This window comes from Rhododendron vialii, chromosome 9a, assembly GCF_030253575.1.
Source record: "Rhododendron vialii isolate Sample 1 chromosome 9a, ASM3025357v1".
NCBI classification, from domain to species: domain Eukaryota; kingdom Viridiplantae; phylum Streptophyta; class Magnoliopsida; order Ericales; family Ericaceae; genus Rhododendron; species Rhododendron vialii.
In genome coordinates, this window is record NC_080565.1 from 33728891 (window position 1) to 33747605 (window position 18715).

At 39.9% G+C, this 18715-nt stretch overlaps 3 protein-coding genes across 4 annotated transcripts; 1 reads left to right on the forward strand and 2 right to left on the reverse strand.

Moving 5' to 3' along the window:
- LOC131300636 (uncharacterized) lies at positions 1 to 1345 on the reverse strand. Its single transcript, XM_058326570.1, has one exon. The coding sequence runs from the start codon at positions 1170 to 1172 to the stop codon at positions 399 to 401; it is 774 nt and encodes a 257-aa protein (XP_058182553.1). The 5' UTR covers positions 1173 to 1345; the 3' UTR covers positions 1 to 398.
- Positions 1346 to 3552: 2207 nt separating this feature from the next.
- On the reverse strand, positions 3553 to 10018 carry LOC131300641 (uncharacterized). 2 transcript variants are annotated; one of them, XR_009191020.1, is made up of 6 exons: positions 9509 to 10018; positions 7659 to 8373; positions 6333 to 6702; positions 5204 to 5658; positions 3955 to 4640; positions 3553 to 3887 (listed from the first exon to the last, which is right to left on the reverse strand). XR_009191020.1 is itself a non-coding variant. In XM_058326574.1 (4 exons), exons 1-4 carry the CDS (start codon positions 9777 to 9779, stop codon positions 5608 to 5610), a joined length of 1407 nt encoding a protein of 468 aa, XP_058182557.1. In that variant the 5' UTR covers positions 9780 to 10018; the 3' UTR covers positions 3553 to 5607. The 2 variants fall into 2 exon arrangements, 1 of the variants encoding a protein (XP_058182557.1); XM_058326574.1 differs by having other exon boundaries at positions 3553 to 5658.
- A 2346-nt stretch (positions 10019 to 12364) lies between these two features.
- On the forward strand, positions 12365 to 17232 carry LOC131300642 (nifU-like protein 4, mitochondrial). The gene is made up of 6 exons (XM_058326575.1): positions 12365 to 12676; positions 13135 to 13296; positions 13657 to 13832; positions 15192 to 15295; positions 15383 to 15494; positions 16796 to 17232. The coding sequence occupies exons 1-6, from the start codon at positions 12457 to 12459 to the stop codon at positions 16853 to 16855; spliced, it is 834 nt and encodes a 277-aa protein (XP_058182558.1). The 5' UTR covers positions 12365 to 12456; the 3' UTR covers positions 16856 to 17232.
- Positions 17233 to 18715: the final 1483 nt, after the last annotated feature.

The window sequence follows — 18715 nt, forward strand, 5'->3', positions numbered from 1 at the left end:
TTGAACCAAAGGAAAAGCATCTCAAGAGCAATAGATAGACCATTCAATGCTGGATATTACTTCAATTTAATTACAATCCCTTAAGTTATGGGAACAGACCATTCACCGAACTATTTCCAACATGCCACCCAGAAAACCTATCAACTACAACAAAAGTAAAAAATAACATTATCATGGGGAATCATGACAACCAATAAGCCTACCAAGAAGACCGAAAACAACATCGTAAAGAACTGTAGAACCCATAAGTACCAGTGACTGATCCAAGCGGACGTAAGGGGATTCTCCAAATTCTTTTCCAAAAAAAAAAAACTCCACATTATACTAGAACTTTCCAAAGACATTGCAAAGTAACATGGGTTCACCCAAATTATAGAAATAACTGAATCCTGATCAACTCAAAACACGACTAGTAGGGAAAAGAGAGTGTAAATCAAGAAACACGCGTACGCAATCAGCCCGCGATGCTCGTCCCCGCACGAAGCCAGCTCAACCAGCAGCCTCGTGCAAACCCTCGTCGACCATATCACGAAAACCCCCGCCACTGCAATTATCGGAACACCGCCTTGCGGCAGGAACAAGGCCACAGCCGATAACACCACCATCGGCAGCATACAGTACCCAATCAGACTCACACACCTATACAAGTCCAAGTTCCCATTCCTCCCAGCCAACATATTAAAAACCACGTATAGAAATAAAGCTGCCATTGTAACCCAACCGAGGATGATCCCGAAGTGGAGTTTTCCAGCGAGCAATTGGAACAAGCCAAAGGCCATCAGGAACAGGAACGGGCCGGACAAGTCGGCGTCCTCGTGCAAATCAGGGTTTACTTTGAGGGGGTTTAGGATGGATATGGTCTTGGTCCAGATTTGGCGCGTGTTGATGCCGAGTTCTTCGAGTAAAGGCGGTTCGTCGTCGAACCCCGAGCCGCCGCCGATCCCGATCGGACCGGGAGCGGCGAACTGCGGGGCGGAGAAGGAGGAGGAGGCGGCGGAGCCGATGTCGAAGGACATGAAGGGGATGCTGTTGGGGTTCGGGTTTGGGGAGGAGCGAGGGGGTTGGAAGGGGGCGGTGGGGGGGCGGCGGTGCTGGGTGGTGGCGGCGGCCGTGGTGGAGGGGTTTCCGCCGGAGGGGAAGATTACGGGGGGGACGTTGAATCCATTCGACATGGTTAAGAGATTTGGTGGGAAATCAGTTTTTAGATCGGAAAACAACGGAAAGTAATTTGATGGGTAAGAGATCTACTGATTTCGGTGGGGAAGTGTGTGCGCGAGAGAGTGAGAGAGAGAGAGAGAGTGAAGATCTGATGTTGGGGTGGGGGATTCTTAATAGGAGAGCAATTGCGTTGGAGCGCCGCGGGTTTGCTGTGGGAAGAAGGAAGAGCGAACAAGGAAAGCGTAAACCGCAAACACGCCTTATTTGATTTGTGGCCGCAAACTATTTCTATATGGACGCAAACTTTTGAATCTGGCCGGGAACTTTTGCTTTCTGTTTACCCATGTACGCTTATGTAAAAACGCAAAACCGCATGGATTCGGATTCTCTGTGAGGATTGTGCCTGTGAGAATCTTGTGAGGCGCTTTTGTTGCGGAGATGACAACACACCAAGAAGAAAATCTAATGGTTCATAATAACACTCCTTGTATTTTTTAACAAAACTACGCCATTTTTTAAAGGACAAAAAACTAACAAACCCCAGACCGCATTCTTCTTTCCCGTTTCTTCTTCTTTTCCGTTTAGTTTTTTGGGGTTTTTTTTCCCCCTGTCAATCCTTTTCCGTTAGTTTGGATAACACAGTGAATTGAAACTTCTTCACTTTACCAAACTTAGGCTCCGTTTGTTTCGATATAAAATATTTTTTCAGAAAACAAACTTCAAATTTTTATTTTTCGGTATTTGGTTGACATTTGAAAATTTTTTCGAAAATCAATAAAATAGTGTAGAGAGGGAGATGGGGAGTTTAAACGGTGGAGAGATATAAAATTATTGAAATTGAACGCGAGTCAGGACTGACGATCGAGGAAACTGAGCAGTGAGAATTGCAGAAGAAGGCAGCGAGTTCATTTCAGAAAATAACTTATGGAAGATTTAAGGGTAAGTCATTTTCATCCAATTGATGGAAAATATTTTACATTTAAAATATTTTTCTTATTTTTTACACAACCAAACACCGGAAAATAGGTAAAATATTTTATCGGAAAAATTTTACGTCGAAACAAACGGAGCCTTAAGGTCTAATATCAAACAAAAAAAAACCTTAAGGTCTAGTTTGGATAAATAAGTGAATTGGCTATTTTTTTTCTTTCTTTATTTTTTTTCGCATTGGTTAGTTTCATGTAAAATGTTTGTATTATTTGATCGTCCCGACAAGGGATAAAAAAAAAATGTTAGGAAATCATGATGGAAACTCAATTTTTTTTTAAAATAAAGATGGAAAATTCCCAAAAAAATTGTCCTTTTAATTTATAATTGTACTCATTCAAAAAAAGGATAGATTTTTTGAGTTTTTCCGTCTTTATTCAAAAAACTTTGAGTTTCATCATGATTCTTTACATTTTTTTCTTTCGTCAAGATGATCAAATAATCCACAAACATTTTATATGAAACTAACCGATGCGAAACAATTGAATAAAGAAAAAAATTAGCCAATTCATTTATTTATCCAAACTAGATTTTGAGTTTTTTATCCAAACTAAACCTTAAGTTTGATCATTTAGCCAATTCATTGTGTAGTATCCAAACTAACGGAAAAAAAGAATGCCATTTGGAGTCCGTTAGTTTCTTGTCCCCTAAAACGGTGTAGTTTAGTTTTTTAAAAAAAAAATGAATGTTATTGTGAACCATTAGATCTCCTCTTTTGGTGTGTTGTCAACTCTACAACAAGATCCTCACAAAGACAATCCTCACAGAAAATCCGAATTCAAAACGCGCCTACGCATCGTGCCAAAAACACGCCCCGGTTTGCTTAGTTAGGTTTGAAAGTGCTTCCCGGATCAGATTATGAATTTTGGAAGTTAGTTTTCAACTTTTGCTTTCTGTTTTCCCATGTTCCAAACAAGGCCTTACCTTCAACATGGCCTGTAACGAGCCGAGCTAAACTGAGTTGTGTCGTGTCCAAAATTTTTTATTAAATTTTTGGCAAGCTAAAGATCAAATATAGTGAAAACTTAACGAGCCGAGCTAAGTCAAAACTTGACTTAAGCTTGAGCAGTTGAGCTTGTTCACTAGTCTTAACGAGTCAATCACAAATATATATTTATAATTGCATAATAGAGGAAATTTTGATACAATTTACAATAGTTTTTGAATATTGCACAGCAACATATTACTTTGAATTAATAAGTAATGTAATCTCCTCCCATTAAAGAAGAAAACGAGCCTCTTATGGAGCCGAGCTGGGCAGAACATGCTAATGATCAGGCCTGTTTGTTAAATCTTTCGTGAGCACGAGCTCAAGCTTAAGCTGAGCCGAGCACGCTAATGTCCGGTCTTTTCTATTACAGTAATTTTTTCCATGAGCTCGAGCTCGAGCTCAATAAAAACTTAAAAAGAAAATTCACCACCCCATATCACAATCCAATAGCTGCAACGAATCTGGGAAAACACACTCGTCCAAATTAACAGCGTACAGATACAATTAAAGACAAAAAAATTCTACTAATCTCTACAACACCACATTCCAAATACCTAAAGATGACATCATCAAGTTCACAGTTTTTGTATTCAAATGGAATCTCAATAAACCAGAGACAAGTGATTACCAGAGCCAGGTTGAGAGAAGACAGACGTCGCACCAAGTGCCTAGGAGTAGGTAGAGACTCTCTTAAATGAAAGCAAGCAAAGACGGCAGCGGGCAATAGCCGTGGCACACCAAACTGATGCACCTCCAGTTCAACACAGATAAACTAGAGGGACCGCCAGCAATGGCCGTGGCACACCAAACTGTTGCACCTCCAGTTCAACATAGATAAACTAGAGGGACCAATGGCTACCGGTTAAGGGGTGTCACTCCCCTATGATTGAAGAAAGCTCTTAAATCTCCTCTGGAGTTTGATCCACGGGTATCGGAATGAAACAGCAAATTACTTACATCAGAGACGAGACTTGTGTGATCAATTTTACTGATCACCACAGAGCATCTCAAGGTAGCCAACTAGCCATGCATATGGCCAACCCTCTGGGAGAAATCACTTGCTTTTGGTTAAATTCCAAATAGTAAGATTTTGAGGTGTCAGATCCAATTGCTTAGGAAGAAGTTCTGCAAAACCACAGCTGTTCCATCGACAAATGTCTGCTCCCCGCCAAGTAGCAAGTTTTCCCCCACGTATCCAAGGGGCTTTCCAAGAGAGAGCTCGAAGGCAAAAATGGCCCACTTTGGCGACCGACAAGGTTTGGCCCATTCAGGCTTTCAGCACATCAATCAATCTCCTACATGCAAGACCAGCTCATTCTTGACTCAGTTCTGGTCTTGCTATGCCCCGAACACCCAAGGCTACTCAATTCACCATAAGACACTTACGTAGAGGCTCCTTGAACAATTAGGTTTTCCATTCTCCCCCTCCTGCAGACAGAGCAGATGCTGCATATTGGTGTCATTTCTTCAAGGCATAGGAACAAAAGCTTCTTTCCAACCCATACTGCAAAAGCAAACCGGGAAATTACCTCCGAGCGTTACACGGGACTCTTGTTATCAATCAAAAAGGTTTCAAGTTAAGGATGCCTGCAAGTTGGTACATCTTCTCGGCATTGCCTTAAAGTTTGCTTGTGCAATATTCACTTCCGGCCTTTAGTCCTCGATATCGTTTTATGCCCCATGTTTTAGTATCTCTGTCGAGTGTTCTAGAGCCTTCTGCATTCTTCGCCACATTCTTCTTCCTCTAGGTGCTTTTGCTAGGTTATGCTTAATCTTAGGCAGACCTAGTGATCAGGTAAGTTTTCCACTTCCTATGGTGTTCATGTATTCCAAATCTCTATCCCGTACTAATTCTTTGATTCACTGAAATGCAATCCAGTTTTTTCTTTTTCCCAAGCAAATGAAAATAAAGAAAAAAAGTACCACTCACATTAACATTCCTTTCAGTATTTTAGGTGCCTTAGCAAGACAAGGTGACATTTCTTAGGATGTGGTAGCCCAGAATACAAAAGGACAATTTGTTCAGCAAAACAATACAGCACCAACAAATCAGGGGAAAATGCATACCTTAATCCAAAGAAATACACGTTTTCCCAGCTCTGGTAAATTCATTTCCAAACTTCATTCATCATTGTCATCATCACTAGTGGCATAGCTCTGGTAAATTCATTTCCAAACTTCATTCATCATCGTCATCATCACTAGTGGCATAGCATGGCTCCCAGGGAACTAATCGAAGGAACTGCCAACCAATGAGCCTCATCATACACCAGTGAAGCTCCCACTGGAACCGAGTTGGTGGAATAGATCAAAGACGGAACCACGTAAGATTGAACTCTCCACTCCAGCCAACCTCGGCTGCAAATGCCTACACGCCTGCCAAACCAACTAACACGTGGCTGCAAGTTAGCAACCCTGTATACTTTTGAGCTCAGAGCAAGCTGGCAGGGTGCAGGCATGGCCCAGGCCCCTTACCGGGGCCGGGCTAATCCAAAACTTGAATCAAGTTGCTGCTGATGAGACTGGATAGAGAGAGTCAAAGAAAAGAAAAGTACTAGAGTCAGTCATGTATGTTTTTGCCCAATAAAAATTGAAAGAAGAAACTCCAGCATTAAACTTTTGCTTGTTCTGCAGACTACTCTCAGTTACATTTAAATGAAGAGAAAGAAGGGAGAAAGATTCACAGCTTTTCAAATAAGGGAGATCTGAAAAGAAAAAGACGATTCATATAGCTGGGTTCGGACTGTTGATCTACGAGGACGGATTGATATAGGTGAAGTATAAGAAGAAAAGATGAAGGGAAGAAGCTACATATTTCAACATTCATTTGGTTTTCCTATCACTTTCCTTTCCCGTGATAAATCCTTCCACAACTCTACAATACGAACCCACCCTATCAGGGAAAAAAAATATACACAAGTCTCACTATTAGAAAATATGGATATACTAAATTACACTTCAATTCAGAATTTTTATTCTCGTTAGAAATCCTCTGAAGAACTTGTACAAGTTATCTGCTACATTCATTAAATTGCCAACTTCTTGGCTGGCAAGATAACTAGTAACTTAACAACATGAAGAGTTCTAAAAGAAAAAAACTGCTCCAAGATGACAAAAAGGGAAACAGGCAAGAAGGACAAAAAAAGAAATGAATTCAAGGTTGACATGAGAGAGGAAACCAATAACATGGTTGTACCTGAGAAAAATGCTGGTGAACCTGTTCATGAGGGTGGATGAACGTCAATACAGGGTGCTGACTAGGATGCTGGGCTGAATGCCAATATAAAGCTGAGGTGGGGTGTGCACCAACATGATTGGGATTAAATTGGGTCATCATGGCATCTGGATGACCATAACCAATTCCACCGGGGGCTGATGGTGCAGCCCATTGCCTGGGTACATGTTGAGGGAGCAACCGAGGTTGGTGTTCAGTAGATATTGAAGGCCCATGGGCTGACCCAAGTTGCGGGAATTCAGTATTGTAGTTCACTGCTGGGGCATACATGGGCTGAACAACATATGGTCCTCCATTGAACCCAAATCCAGGGTCAAATCTTTGCATATATCTGATACGGTAAAGCATTATAATATTAGAGCCTTGGGTCTACTAAGAGATAAGAGACGACAGTCTTTATTGATTAAGCTAGTCAGCATCACAGATACCAAACAATGTCTTAAAATCCAGAATGGATCAAACTTTCACAAAAATATGAGAAATAAAGCAATCAACTGTTCATGTTTCTACAAAAGCACTGAAGTGAAGCTTTAATTTCTTTAGCATGTTATTTTTTGGTCCATGGTAGGGGAATTCATAACAAGGATATCCCTCCACCAGCCCATGACCCCACTAACTTGGATGAAAGTGGAACTCAGTTTTAAATCTTGAAAACACTAGCAACACACTTTACTGGCCAAACCAACTGGTTCCTTAAAATGAGTTTTAGGCTGTGTTTGGGTCCTGGAGTGGCAGAGGGCTATTCAGAAGAAAAGGAAGAGGTAAAGGCAAAAAGACAAAGACGATTTATTTTATTTTCCGACAAGGAAAAAGAGAGAAAGATAATGCATAGAAGCAGATAAAGTTATTACTTTATATTCCCTATTGACTTTCCTTACCCTCAATAAATCCCTCAAAAATCTATTATCCAACCAAAGCCTTAAATCCTATCAAAGGATAAAATTGTTAAATTTAACTCCAGAACACTGATGCCAATGAATTTACTTGATGTAGCTTCATAAAATATCATTTCCCAACGTCTATTACGATTATCAACCGGAAATACCTATGCTACAACAAGGCACAACTGTATTACATACTCCCTCATTTTTATTTTCCTTATCCTTAGGGTAAAATGCATATTATAGAACATTCAAAGTGAATGATGGTTAAGTAATGTAGACTTACACAATGCAGACTTACACTTCAAACATGATCGCCCAAATACAGATAATATTACCACCGAGAACAGGAAAACATTATTACCCTGTCGATTTGGAAGGTAGGGAGAGAAAAATGAAAGCACACCTGTCATAACTTCGATCAAAATCAGGGTCTTTGCGTTCAACATCACGGTCTCGGAAAATAGCCACCTTACTATTAGTATTGGTTCTAGACCTACCAACTGGCTCCACCTCTGACTTACTTCTTGCTAATCTAGTGCTACTTGTGGAAGATTCATTCACACCTCTGCCGGCATTAACATCAGATCCTCTTGGAATAGGTTTCTCTTCTGCCCTTGACATCCCAGATGAATTATGCTGGTAATTCTCCCGCGCCCTTGGCTCGCTTTCTGGTCTCCCACCAGTACTCCCACTAGAACTGCTGGAGCTAAATATCCTTGCACGAGCCCTATTGTACTCCTCTTTCCTCTCCTCCACACTTTTCAAATGATTGCTCTTTGTAGAAGGTGAATTACCTCTTGTAATCGTGAGTGACCCTTTTTGTGGCCTCTGCTTAATAGCTACCTTTGTGACACCACTGTCTTCTGTTGGTAAGTTTAGAGGGATATCTGCCAGGCGAACAGAAGGAAGCCGACAATCAGAAGTCTTGCTAACAATGATTCTTGAACCAGAGCCGTCAGGTAAACTATCGTCTAACAAAACCATCGACTGCAGGGAGTAGTGTTGGGCCACACGATGTGCAGCTAACCGTAAATAGGAAGTTGGCAGCTGTTGGAACTCCATTTGCTGTTGAATACGATCCCGAATGAACTTTTGAATGTCTTGTTCCATCCTCAGAACTGCCCAAAATTAAAACAGACAAAAGATCAAAAGATAATCTTAAATATCAATGATCCCAGAATATATGTATGCATGTGGTCAACAGTGCTATTGCAAGAAGATCATTTCTGCTGATCTCTGTCTTTTAATTGAAATTCTTGCACTCCAATTCAATCTCCAGGCTCTCTATATCTACCTCCCTCACCTCTGTCTCTTAGAGTTACAGTTTTTTTATTAGATTGGGTATGGCCCATGGCAGTCAGTTCCCTGCAGCATATTAGACTTCCTGGATTGCTCCAGCAAGCTGATGCTATAAAGGGTGACTTTGCAGCATGAAGGTCACAGTGACGAGCATCGGGTTGGCCTTGTGGCCATAACAGCTCATTGATGCATTGATTAACAAATTCCCTTGACCACAAAATCACTGGAGCTACAAATAAGGGTGCATTCAAACCCCTAAGAAACTCTTCCCTCTTGGTTTTTTTTACATAAACGAGTGGATTGCTTTATACTCAACCAATCTTTTACGAAATGGTTTGAAAATTGCATTCTGAATTTAACCCAACTTAGCCTCTTCCTTTAGTTTCATGCCTGGAATAAAGCCACCATTTTACTTGAAATGGGGTCTCGCTGTAGGGTTTCAAACGAACCGAGTTGTTAGCGAGCAGCTCAAGACTCTGCTCGTTATGGACTCAGCTCAGCTAAGCTAGTTAGTAAACCAGTCGAGTTTAAGCCTGAGTTTCAATGCTCGTTTAGAAAACAAAACCAAGCTCGAGCGCCTCAATAATAACTGATCCGAGCTCGAACACCTCGATAACAAACGAGCTGAGCTCGATTATTTGGGCTGGACTCGAGCTCAAGCTAGACTAATTTTGAAAGGGCCGATCTTGAGCTTGATTTTTCGGGCTCGACCTAGTGCTAGTCTAGTTTCGAATAAGCAGAGATCGAACACTTCAAAGCTCGGCTTATTTGCAACCCTAGGTCTCAGTACACTTATTTATAAATCCATTACAGCTATTTCTCGACTGAAAACCTCCTACCAGTACCAAACGCAACGAACCACGTCAGCAAAAAAAATCCTATAATCAAATTAACTAACCGGATAGAGAATCATCAAACCCAACAGCACAATAACTACCAAAATCAGGACCTCACCGGAAAGCCTCTCCCGAGGATTCTGCAGTGCTTCGCGAAGGAACTCATCCACCGAATCCAAAGCATCTTCTGAAACGCCTCCAACCTTCTGAGCCGAAGCTGAACAGGAGGAGCTCGACGACGTCGTCGGATCCAGAGAAGAAGGAGAGGAGGAAGGAGAAGAGTCCTTGTTGGAGGAGGAGATCATCAGCCTTTTGACGCTCGCGTCCAAATCCGCCACCTCCCACGAGTCAGGTGGGGCCCCGAGATCCTCCGCGGAGGGCGGCTCCATGGATTGAGCTCGGGGGTTAGGTTAGCATGTGGGAGGAATCATCGGTTCGAGATCAGATCGGCGGTGTGGTAAAACCCTAGTGCGTTAGGATTCCATGGATTGTTAGGGTTCGAAAAGCGCGAATAGAGAGAGAGAGAGAGAGAGAGCGGGGGGGTGGGGGTGCGGGGGCTGGGGCGGGGTAAGATTAGGGGGAATGTGTAGAGCTTGGCGGTGAGTTGTCGAGGGGGTCTCTCGAGTGTCGTGCGGGGTGCGCTAAGCTAGCTACTGGGAAAGTTATCGGGTGCTACTGGGCGGCTGGGAATCTGATTAGACGGAGATATTTTGAGGACAAGTGGCAATGGCGGTAGCCAATCATGACAGATGGTCCCTCCATCCGATTCTGTTTGCTAACAGGAGCATAGAGATGCCCGGGCCGAGATATAGTATTCGAGCTCGGCTTATTTGTAAATTAGCCGAGTCTTTGACAAGTTGAGTTTGTTTATAATTTATGTAATAAACTTCGTTAACGAGCCCATCTATTGATGGCTTATTTGTCGAACGGATAATATTTTTGGTGGATAAAGAAGAAAGGTGGATAAAATGTGAATATGTTACGAAGGTATTAGCTAAGAGAGGGATTAGCTTATATTTGATTTGAGTAATAATTGATATGGGTGGATAAGAGTGTGTGAAAAAAAATGAATAATGTATGAATTTATTTAGCTGCCCTTATTGAATAATTAGGTGGGGAATAAAAAAAATATTTGAGGGTCAATTTGATCTTTCTCGCCACTTGGATAAGTTTATCCTAGAGTATGGTTGGGATTAGCTAAGACTCCACGCATAAGCTCTCTCCCCTCTCCCCCTATAAACACCACCTTCCTTCTCCCTCTCTTATCCCTTCGTAACACCCCAGCAAACAAGCCCTCAGTATTGAGCTCAGCTCGTTTCGTAAAAAACCTAAAACTCGAGCTCGGCTCACAAACAGCTCAGTTGGTTTACAGTCCTATACGGGAACTCAATTTTTTTTAAAACATGTGCAACTAATGCATCCTATTTAGAGTCCATTCCAGAACACCAAATAAGTACTTATTTTTAAAAAAAACCAATTTTAAGCTAAAAAATAATGAGCTTATTGAAATCTAAAAATATGCAATATAAATCTTACTTGAAAGATCTCATTGAGTGAGATCTTGTGAACGATGTAAAAAAAATTGAAAATTTATTTTTCATTTACATTATATTTGAGTTTAAAAATGTAAAATAAATACTTATTTTTTAAGAAAGTGTTCTGGAACGGGGCCTTAGCGTATTTGGTACTAAAAACATGCAACCAATGCATTCTATATATTTGATTAGATTTTCAATGTAGTTCTTTAAATAGGAGTAGTATTTCGAAATTACTTTTAGTTACTCTATATTAATCTATGAAGATGTACGCATTTCTTTTAGGCAGCGCAATTAATGCATGTAACTTGTTTTTTGTTTTTTCGTTTTATCCTATTGAGATCAACTGATCAAAATTCAGTGCATTAGGTGATATGTAATGGGAAAAATTGAGTTGGTTTTCATGGATATTAAGTAATGGATTAGTACCTGATTCAAACCAAAGTTTTGACTACCGTATCGGCTAGAGTATTGATTTTTTCTATTGGTACGATTATACTTGGTGAGATATTGGGTGCCACTTTAGATTTATCTCTATTAATGTTATTTTTTCAAGCAAAAAAAAAAAAGTATTAGCATGTACATAGTAACATATATTAAGAAAAATAAATTTAAAAGTTGTCCAATATTTGTTCTCTATTGACCAATATCGGTCGGTAGCAACCGATATTTGACCCGAAATCAAATTAAGGGTGTAGCATACCGAATTTAATCAATACTAGTACGATACATGATTCAGACCACTCTTCTCTATAGGACCATAAATACCACCCTTGTCTTTGTACCACCCTACCGTCCTACACTATTTCCATTGCCACAACTTTTAACTGTCGCCGTTCCACTACCCACCGCTTGTCCACCACTACCATTGCTATCGTTTAACTATGTTTATTGCCCCCATCATCATCGTTACTCTACCACCATCACTCCGTCACCAATGTCTCTTTACATCATTCGTTTTCTTCCTCCCCTCCCCGAGCTTTCCTCTCCACCTTCCTCCTATTAGATTCGTTCATAGGAACATAAACACCTAATTTCTGCCTAAATTAGAAGCCACTCTATTTGGAACCTAGGGAAAGGAAAGAAAAATAAAAGAGAAGGAAAATGAGAGTAAAATGAAAGAGAAAATTTACTATTCACTACACTTGAAATTCTTATTTTCTTCATTATTTATCTTCAAACCAAACAATGGAAGGAATTTTTTATTATTTTCCTTTACTTTCCATAGGTTCCAAACAGAGCTTAAAGCTCGGAACATTGTTTTTATCTAGTATTCCCAATGCTCTACTATTTCATTGGTGCTTCTAGTTGCGTCGCAATGGCAAACATATTTAAACTTTCTCCAAGCGGTAGGGCGTTACTGATAGCACGGATATCTTTACTGGATTGAAAGTGCAGGGTGTAAGTTGACACAATTAAAACCCCAAGGCTGAATCTTCAACAGGGGTAAAATCCTGGGGCTCACAAGTAAAACGCAAACGAAAGAAAACTCACAGCGAATTTGAAGAAGAAACAAGAAGAAGAAGAAGAGATGAAGGGTGCCGGAAGATTGGTGAGGCGAGGCCTTCTTTGTCGAAGACAGGATCTTGGTACCCGTAACAGTGATTTCCATACCTCTCGTCGTCTCTTGTTCACTTCCTCGACGTCGACGTCCTCGACTTCACAAGGCCGCAATCCTCTCTCTGGTTTCGTATCATCAAATTCTACAAACATCTCTTCATCACATGCCTCGAAATGGTCCCTTTTTGGAGGTTAATTGCCCCCTCTCTCTCTCTCTCTCTCTGACTGATTTAGAGGTGTCATCTATTCGGATTTTTAGAAAATCTGGAAGGACCATAAAAATCAAAACATGGATACACGTGTAAACGTTGTTATTTTGTTTACTTTTATGGGTTCTTTTAGCTTAACAATTTGTCAATTGTTTATTCGGTTATGCTATTGAAAACCTGTTTTTTTTTTTTTTTTTGTCATTTTCCTACCTTATTGACAGCCCAATGTTAGCATTTCCCTTGTTTATTGGGCACGAAACATTGGGAAATTCGTTGTCCAGAAGAAGAAAAAAAAGTGTTAGATTGCTTCTATAGGAGCCTTGACAGCTTTGATTCCCCAAGAAAGGTTGAAGCTTGCAATCTTTAATGTTATTAAGCAACTCGTGTGGATGTTATCTTCTAATGAGCTTTGTTGGGTCTTATTTTGTGGCATTCGGCAGGACAGAGGAGGACCATGTTTATCCAAACGCAATCAACGCCAAACCCATCATCCCTCATGTTCTATCCCGGGAAGGCAGTGATGGAAGTTGGGAGTGCAGACTTTCCGAATGCTCGTTCAGCCATGAATTCACCACTAGCAAAGTCCCTGTATGGGGTGGATGGTTAGTTACGATTTTTTGTTTCCTTGCATTTTTGTGGTCATTTGCCATATGCCAGCTAGCTCATGTTACCTTATTTTTATTTTTATTTTATTGCCAAGTATATCATACCTCATGATTATGTCTTTCTATGTCTTTATGGCTTTCTTTTGAATTTGGGATTTGGATGAGCCTGAAAATAATTAAGTTAACGGTGGAGTGATGTCTTTAGTATTCCTTGAATAGTTATATGCTTGATTTTGGTTGATGATTTTGACCATTTCTCAACTTTCTCATATAATTAAAAGTGTCGAATAATTGTCTTAACATTGTAAAATATTAGGCGGTGGTTGCTAAGACTCGTTAGTACTTTTGGATTCACAGGAATTACTCGAGTTTTCTTTGGATCAGATTTCGTAACTGTAACAAAATCAGAAGATGCTTCCTGGGATATTATGAAGCCTGAAATTTTTGCTGCAATTATGGATTTCTACTCTTCTGGGAACTCACTATTTTTGGACTCGAACACTGCAGCTTCCATGGACACGGCTATCCACGAGGTATGTCATTAAATTTTACTTGAATTTTGGGTATGAATTTCAGTATATGCTTACTGATATTCAGTCCCGCTGCATGAGTACTTTGAATACTTCCTACGAGTCTTTATGGAAACCCCTGGTGGCATGCCTTTGGGCTTTGTTGGGTGAATCACTGAATTGCTCTCAAGGGGTGATGCTCTTGTGGCATTGCTTACATGCATCTGTGCCTGAAATGTGCAGTTTGTACTCTTCCAAACAATTTTTATCGCTACGGATTGCTTGTAATTCTTATTAGTGGCTTTTGGAGAACTGTATTTTTTGCTCATATAAACAAAAAGGCATGCTAAAGTCCTCTGACAATGCCCCTCAACGTTTGTGCACATGGCACGAGAAGAACAAGAAGAGCTTGAATGTCTATCATAGTCCACTTTCTAAGAATACAATGGCAACCATCCGTTGGCTCCTTTCCCAAAATTGAGGGATGAAAAAATGCACTCTGTTTATCATGTTAGTATTTGAAAGTGTGATTCTGCTGATGTTAGTATAAATGTCCAACCTGCTACGAACATAATAAGAGCAAGCATTGGTGGCTCCTTTCTGCGGAGCTTAGCCAATGGATTAGTTGAGTGGTGAAATACGAATGGTTTGTAAGGAGGAGAGGTGGAGAAGAAAGAGTGACTGAAGTATATGAGGGAAAAGAGATGGAAGCTTAACCTGTTCCCATACATCAGTTGTATTTACTATTTATATCAACCACCAAGAGAATTATCAGAGTACCCTATCCAACATAAACTTAGGTCTAATATAAACTAAGGTCTAATAAAGTAAATATCAGTCGATAACAGGATTCATTCTATTATGCCAGGACATGAGAGTATTTCCGGTTTTTGCACTCATATCGAAGTTGGAAGAAGCTTTCCTGGCTCCTTCTACTGAAAATTGGCCAAATGGGCTTCGAGTCTTATCCGTTGGGCTATGTTAATAGTTGAAAGCATTTGTGTGCCACTGCCTTGTTAGATAACATTTAGGAGCAAGTATAGCATCTGAAGATATTTTGGAGCATATTTAGTATCTATACGCATAATGCTAGGAATAGGATTCTTGTATTGAGCACTGTTAATCCGTTTTACAGATATATAACTATATAAGCATGCGAGGAGAGCTCAATAATGTGGTATGCTATTACATGCAAGGAGCATAGTGAATAGGGTTGATATTGAACCAGACCTGTTGGTTGGGATTGAATCTCTAAGGGATTTTGTTGCTAATGTGCTGTGCAAAATAACATACTATACAAACCATAAGTTTCTATCACATTCAGCTATTCAGTGGTATGCTGTAGTCCCACTGTATGATGATTTATTGTACTTGCTATTGCAGGATGATTCTGAAACTGTTGCAATGATTAAAGAACTGTTGGAGACTCGTATCCGACCTGCAGTACAAGATGATGGTGGAGATATTGAGTACCGAACATTTGATCCGTAAGTTTCTTCCTTCTGATTAGAAGTTGATTTCGAATTATGCTGACATCGTTAAACATTATTTTGTTCTTCTATTCCTTTCTGCAGAGATACTGGAATAGTCAAACTTAGAATGCAAGGAGCATGTAGTGGCTGCCCCAGCTCATCTGTCACCCTGAAATCTGGCATTGAGAACATGCTGATGCATTATGTACCTGAGGTAACAGCCATTTTGTAGATTGTTTCTAGGATTGTCTTTGAGATAATCTTGAGGATAGATTTCTGAACAATCTGGCCTAGTAGTTATATTATATATTTGAGCTACGCGAACAATGGTCAACATGGCTATGACTTGTTAAGTTGATTTCACTGTCTCACGAAATTATTTTTGATGTTAGCCATTGATCAACAAATTTGAGGAGTTAAGGTCGAATGCTTAAAAAAAACTATTAAAGTAGAATGCCCTGAACTCCAGTCAGGCATGTGCACCCTTTGTGTCTACTTGACTACTTGGATATTCAATTCATACTCCACCATTGTATGTCATACACCCAATAACTGGTACATATCTGGATGCTTTTGAACTGCTCCTTCTTCGCCACCCCACTCTTCCCTCCTCCCCAAATCAAAGTCTCCCCTCCCCTTTCATCAGTTATCAGAACCAAATGGAGAGCATTGGTATTTGACTTGCAGTCATCCATGACTCTGGGTGACTAATTATCCAATTCTCTTTCGTGGCAGCTGAATCATGTATGAAAACCTGTTCCTATGATGCTCAGAGCCACTCATGTAAATGCATGCGTATGTGACCATAGGTTTTGTGCTTTGACGCACTAAAAACTCCCACGTATTGATTTGTTGTGTTGAAAATGTTTAAGGGTTTTGGTTTTTCATATTCAATCTATCAATCGAGTTATGGAGCAAGAAGTCCAAAACTTCATTCAATATGAAATATGTGCACTTAGCTACCTGGTTCTTTGGTTAGTGATTGCATCAAAAGCAACGGACATTTAGTGTTGCTAATAAAGCAAATGACCTGAACCTTTGTCTATTGCAAGTTTTAACCTTTTTTCCTTTCTAGTGTATCTTGTTGGCATCTTGTGGACAATGGTATTGAGTTTTGTTTTAATTTATCGTCACTGACGGACGTTTGCCATACAGTTACTGACATCCTGAAGAAATTTGGTTGCATATTACCTTAGAGCATGCCCCATAAATTGAATCATCAAAATTATGTTCCAACCAATAGGACGAGAATCCATATATTCCATGGTCTCCTGTTTTGCCCTCCACAAGCCAAGCTTGAGTAGCTCGGTTTGTTTTAATTTTAAAGCCCTTGTTGTTTTCATTACATTATCCAGTTTACATAGGTGATATCACTTCGCTTGTTGGTGGTATCTCTATAATCTGCATCTACAGTTGATCCCTCCCCTGCCGCATTGTTTGGACTAGTAAAGTTTGAATTAAATGCTGGTTTCTCTTCTTCCACTTTAGTTTTCCTTATAGGAACTTCTCATACAGGTTAAAGGCGTGGAGCAGGAACTTGACGATGAAGATGAAGAGGCAATATTACCTGCTTAGATGGAGCAATTGACTCGTCTCTTTATCGTGAGCCATTTCATTGTAAAACGAGCTAGATCAAAGGATTTGTAAAGGAACTTGTGTAGGGAAAATAAAATGTAGCAGCCTGACCATCCGGTCTCTACAATATTACTCGTACCTGCTTAGATGGAGCAATTGACTCGTCTCTTTATCATGAGCCATTTCAGTGTAAAACGAGCTAGATCAAAGGATTTGCGAAGGAACTTGTGTAGGGAAAATAAAATGTAACAGCCTGACCATCCGGTCTCTACAAGAGTGAGTACAGTATATCAGCTTTTGATGCCGAAAAAGTGGCTTTCTGTATGGCAATAAATCTTAAAACTTAAAAACGATATTTATTAGTTGATTATTTTTTTTCCATTCAGCTTTTTGTTTGGTGATGAGTTGATTATGGTTCATTTTTCATTAACTTTTTACTTCCTTTATAAAGTGTATGGTCGACGTAGATTTTTCGGAGATAATTAATTGGTGAACCTGTGGGCTATACATGATTGTGTGGTCGTAAGGGTATTGTGGCGTTATGTGGTCATGCTTGAGATTGGTTGTACATGATTGTATGATTGTAAGAGTATTAGGGCGTCATGTGGCCATGCTCGGGACGGGATTAGTAAATAGTAGCAACTCAGTGAGACGTGGGATACCGGAAGAGTAGGGAAACTTGTACAAAGTAAGAGTACTTTGGTGTTTGGAGGGAAAAAAAGTCTCCGCTAAACAGCCCTAAAAAAAATACACCATCTGAATTCAATGGAAGGCTCGGATAGCATCACGTCATTAAAAGATGGCCGGTTGAACCAGTCAATTAACAGATTATCTTATTAAAAAATTATTAAACTATAGAAATTCATTTAATTAGTCACAAGAGTAAAAGCGAATTCATAAACTCTAAAATAGTATGAGTTTACAAATTTGTATTTCACACCATAAATTCTCATATTTATTTAGAACCAAAAAAAGGCAACTTGGACCAGTTGATCAACTTTCTCATGTGAACTAGTATTTGTTGTGGCTAATATATAAGTCCTCATATCCATGGCCATTTAAAATCATAACCGGGTCCATATATACTCATATAAATTTTTTGACCATTACAAAAAGTAAATATTACCACAACCAATAAGTAATAAAATGAAGCTACTTACATTCATAAATGTTCTAGTATTTTTTATCCCCGCGAAATTCACAAAATTCATATTTGCACTCTAGCCGCTGTCCACAAGGATTTGTGCAATTACTATTTTAGACTCTAGTGAGCCACAAAAACCATTTTTCTAGCCATAATAATTAATATCACAAATGTCTTGCCACAAAAGCTCACAAATAAGGCCATATGACATGTGTCGCACTTTTGGAGTGCAGTTGAACCACTAGCAATCCCTCTTGTATGTACAACGTCACTGCAACCACAAAAACTCATAAATGATGCTAGAAATCTACATTGGAATTTACAAGTGGAGTGGTGTGGTGTGCCGTTGGCTTTTTTGACATGCACCACGCACATGAGTAAAATTCGATCCTCGTAAGTCCCACCTCTTTTTTCCAAATCTTCTAGAATAATGTAGATCAAAATTAACGAATGACAAAAAAATAAATAAATATGGACATTGGATTTTATAGATTGCAGTTAGGGCCGTAAACGAACCGAGCAGCTCGCGAGCTCGGCTCGGTTCGACTCCTTAAGGCTCGGCTCGGCTCATTTAGTAAACGAGCTCGAGCTCGAGCTCGAGTTTTCGGCTCGTTTACTAAACAAACTGAGTGAAGTTCGGTTCGTTCGACAAAAACTCGGCTCGATTAAAGAGACTCATTTAGTAAACAAAAAAGCTACACGCACAACAAGCTGTG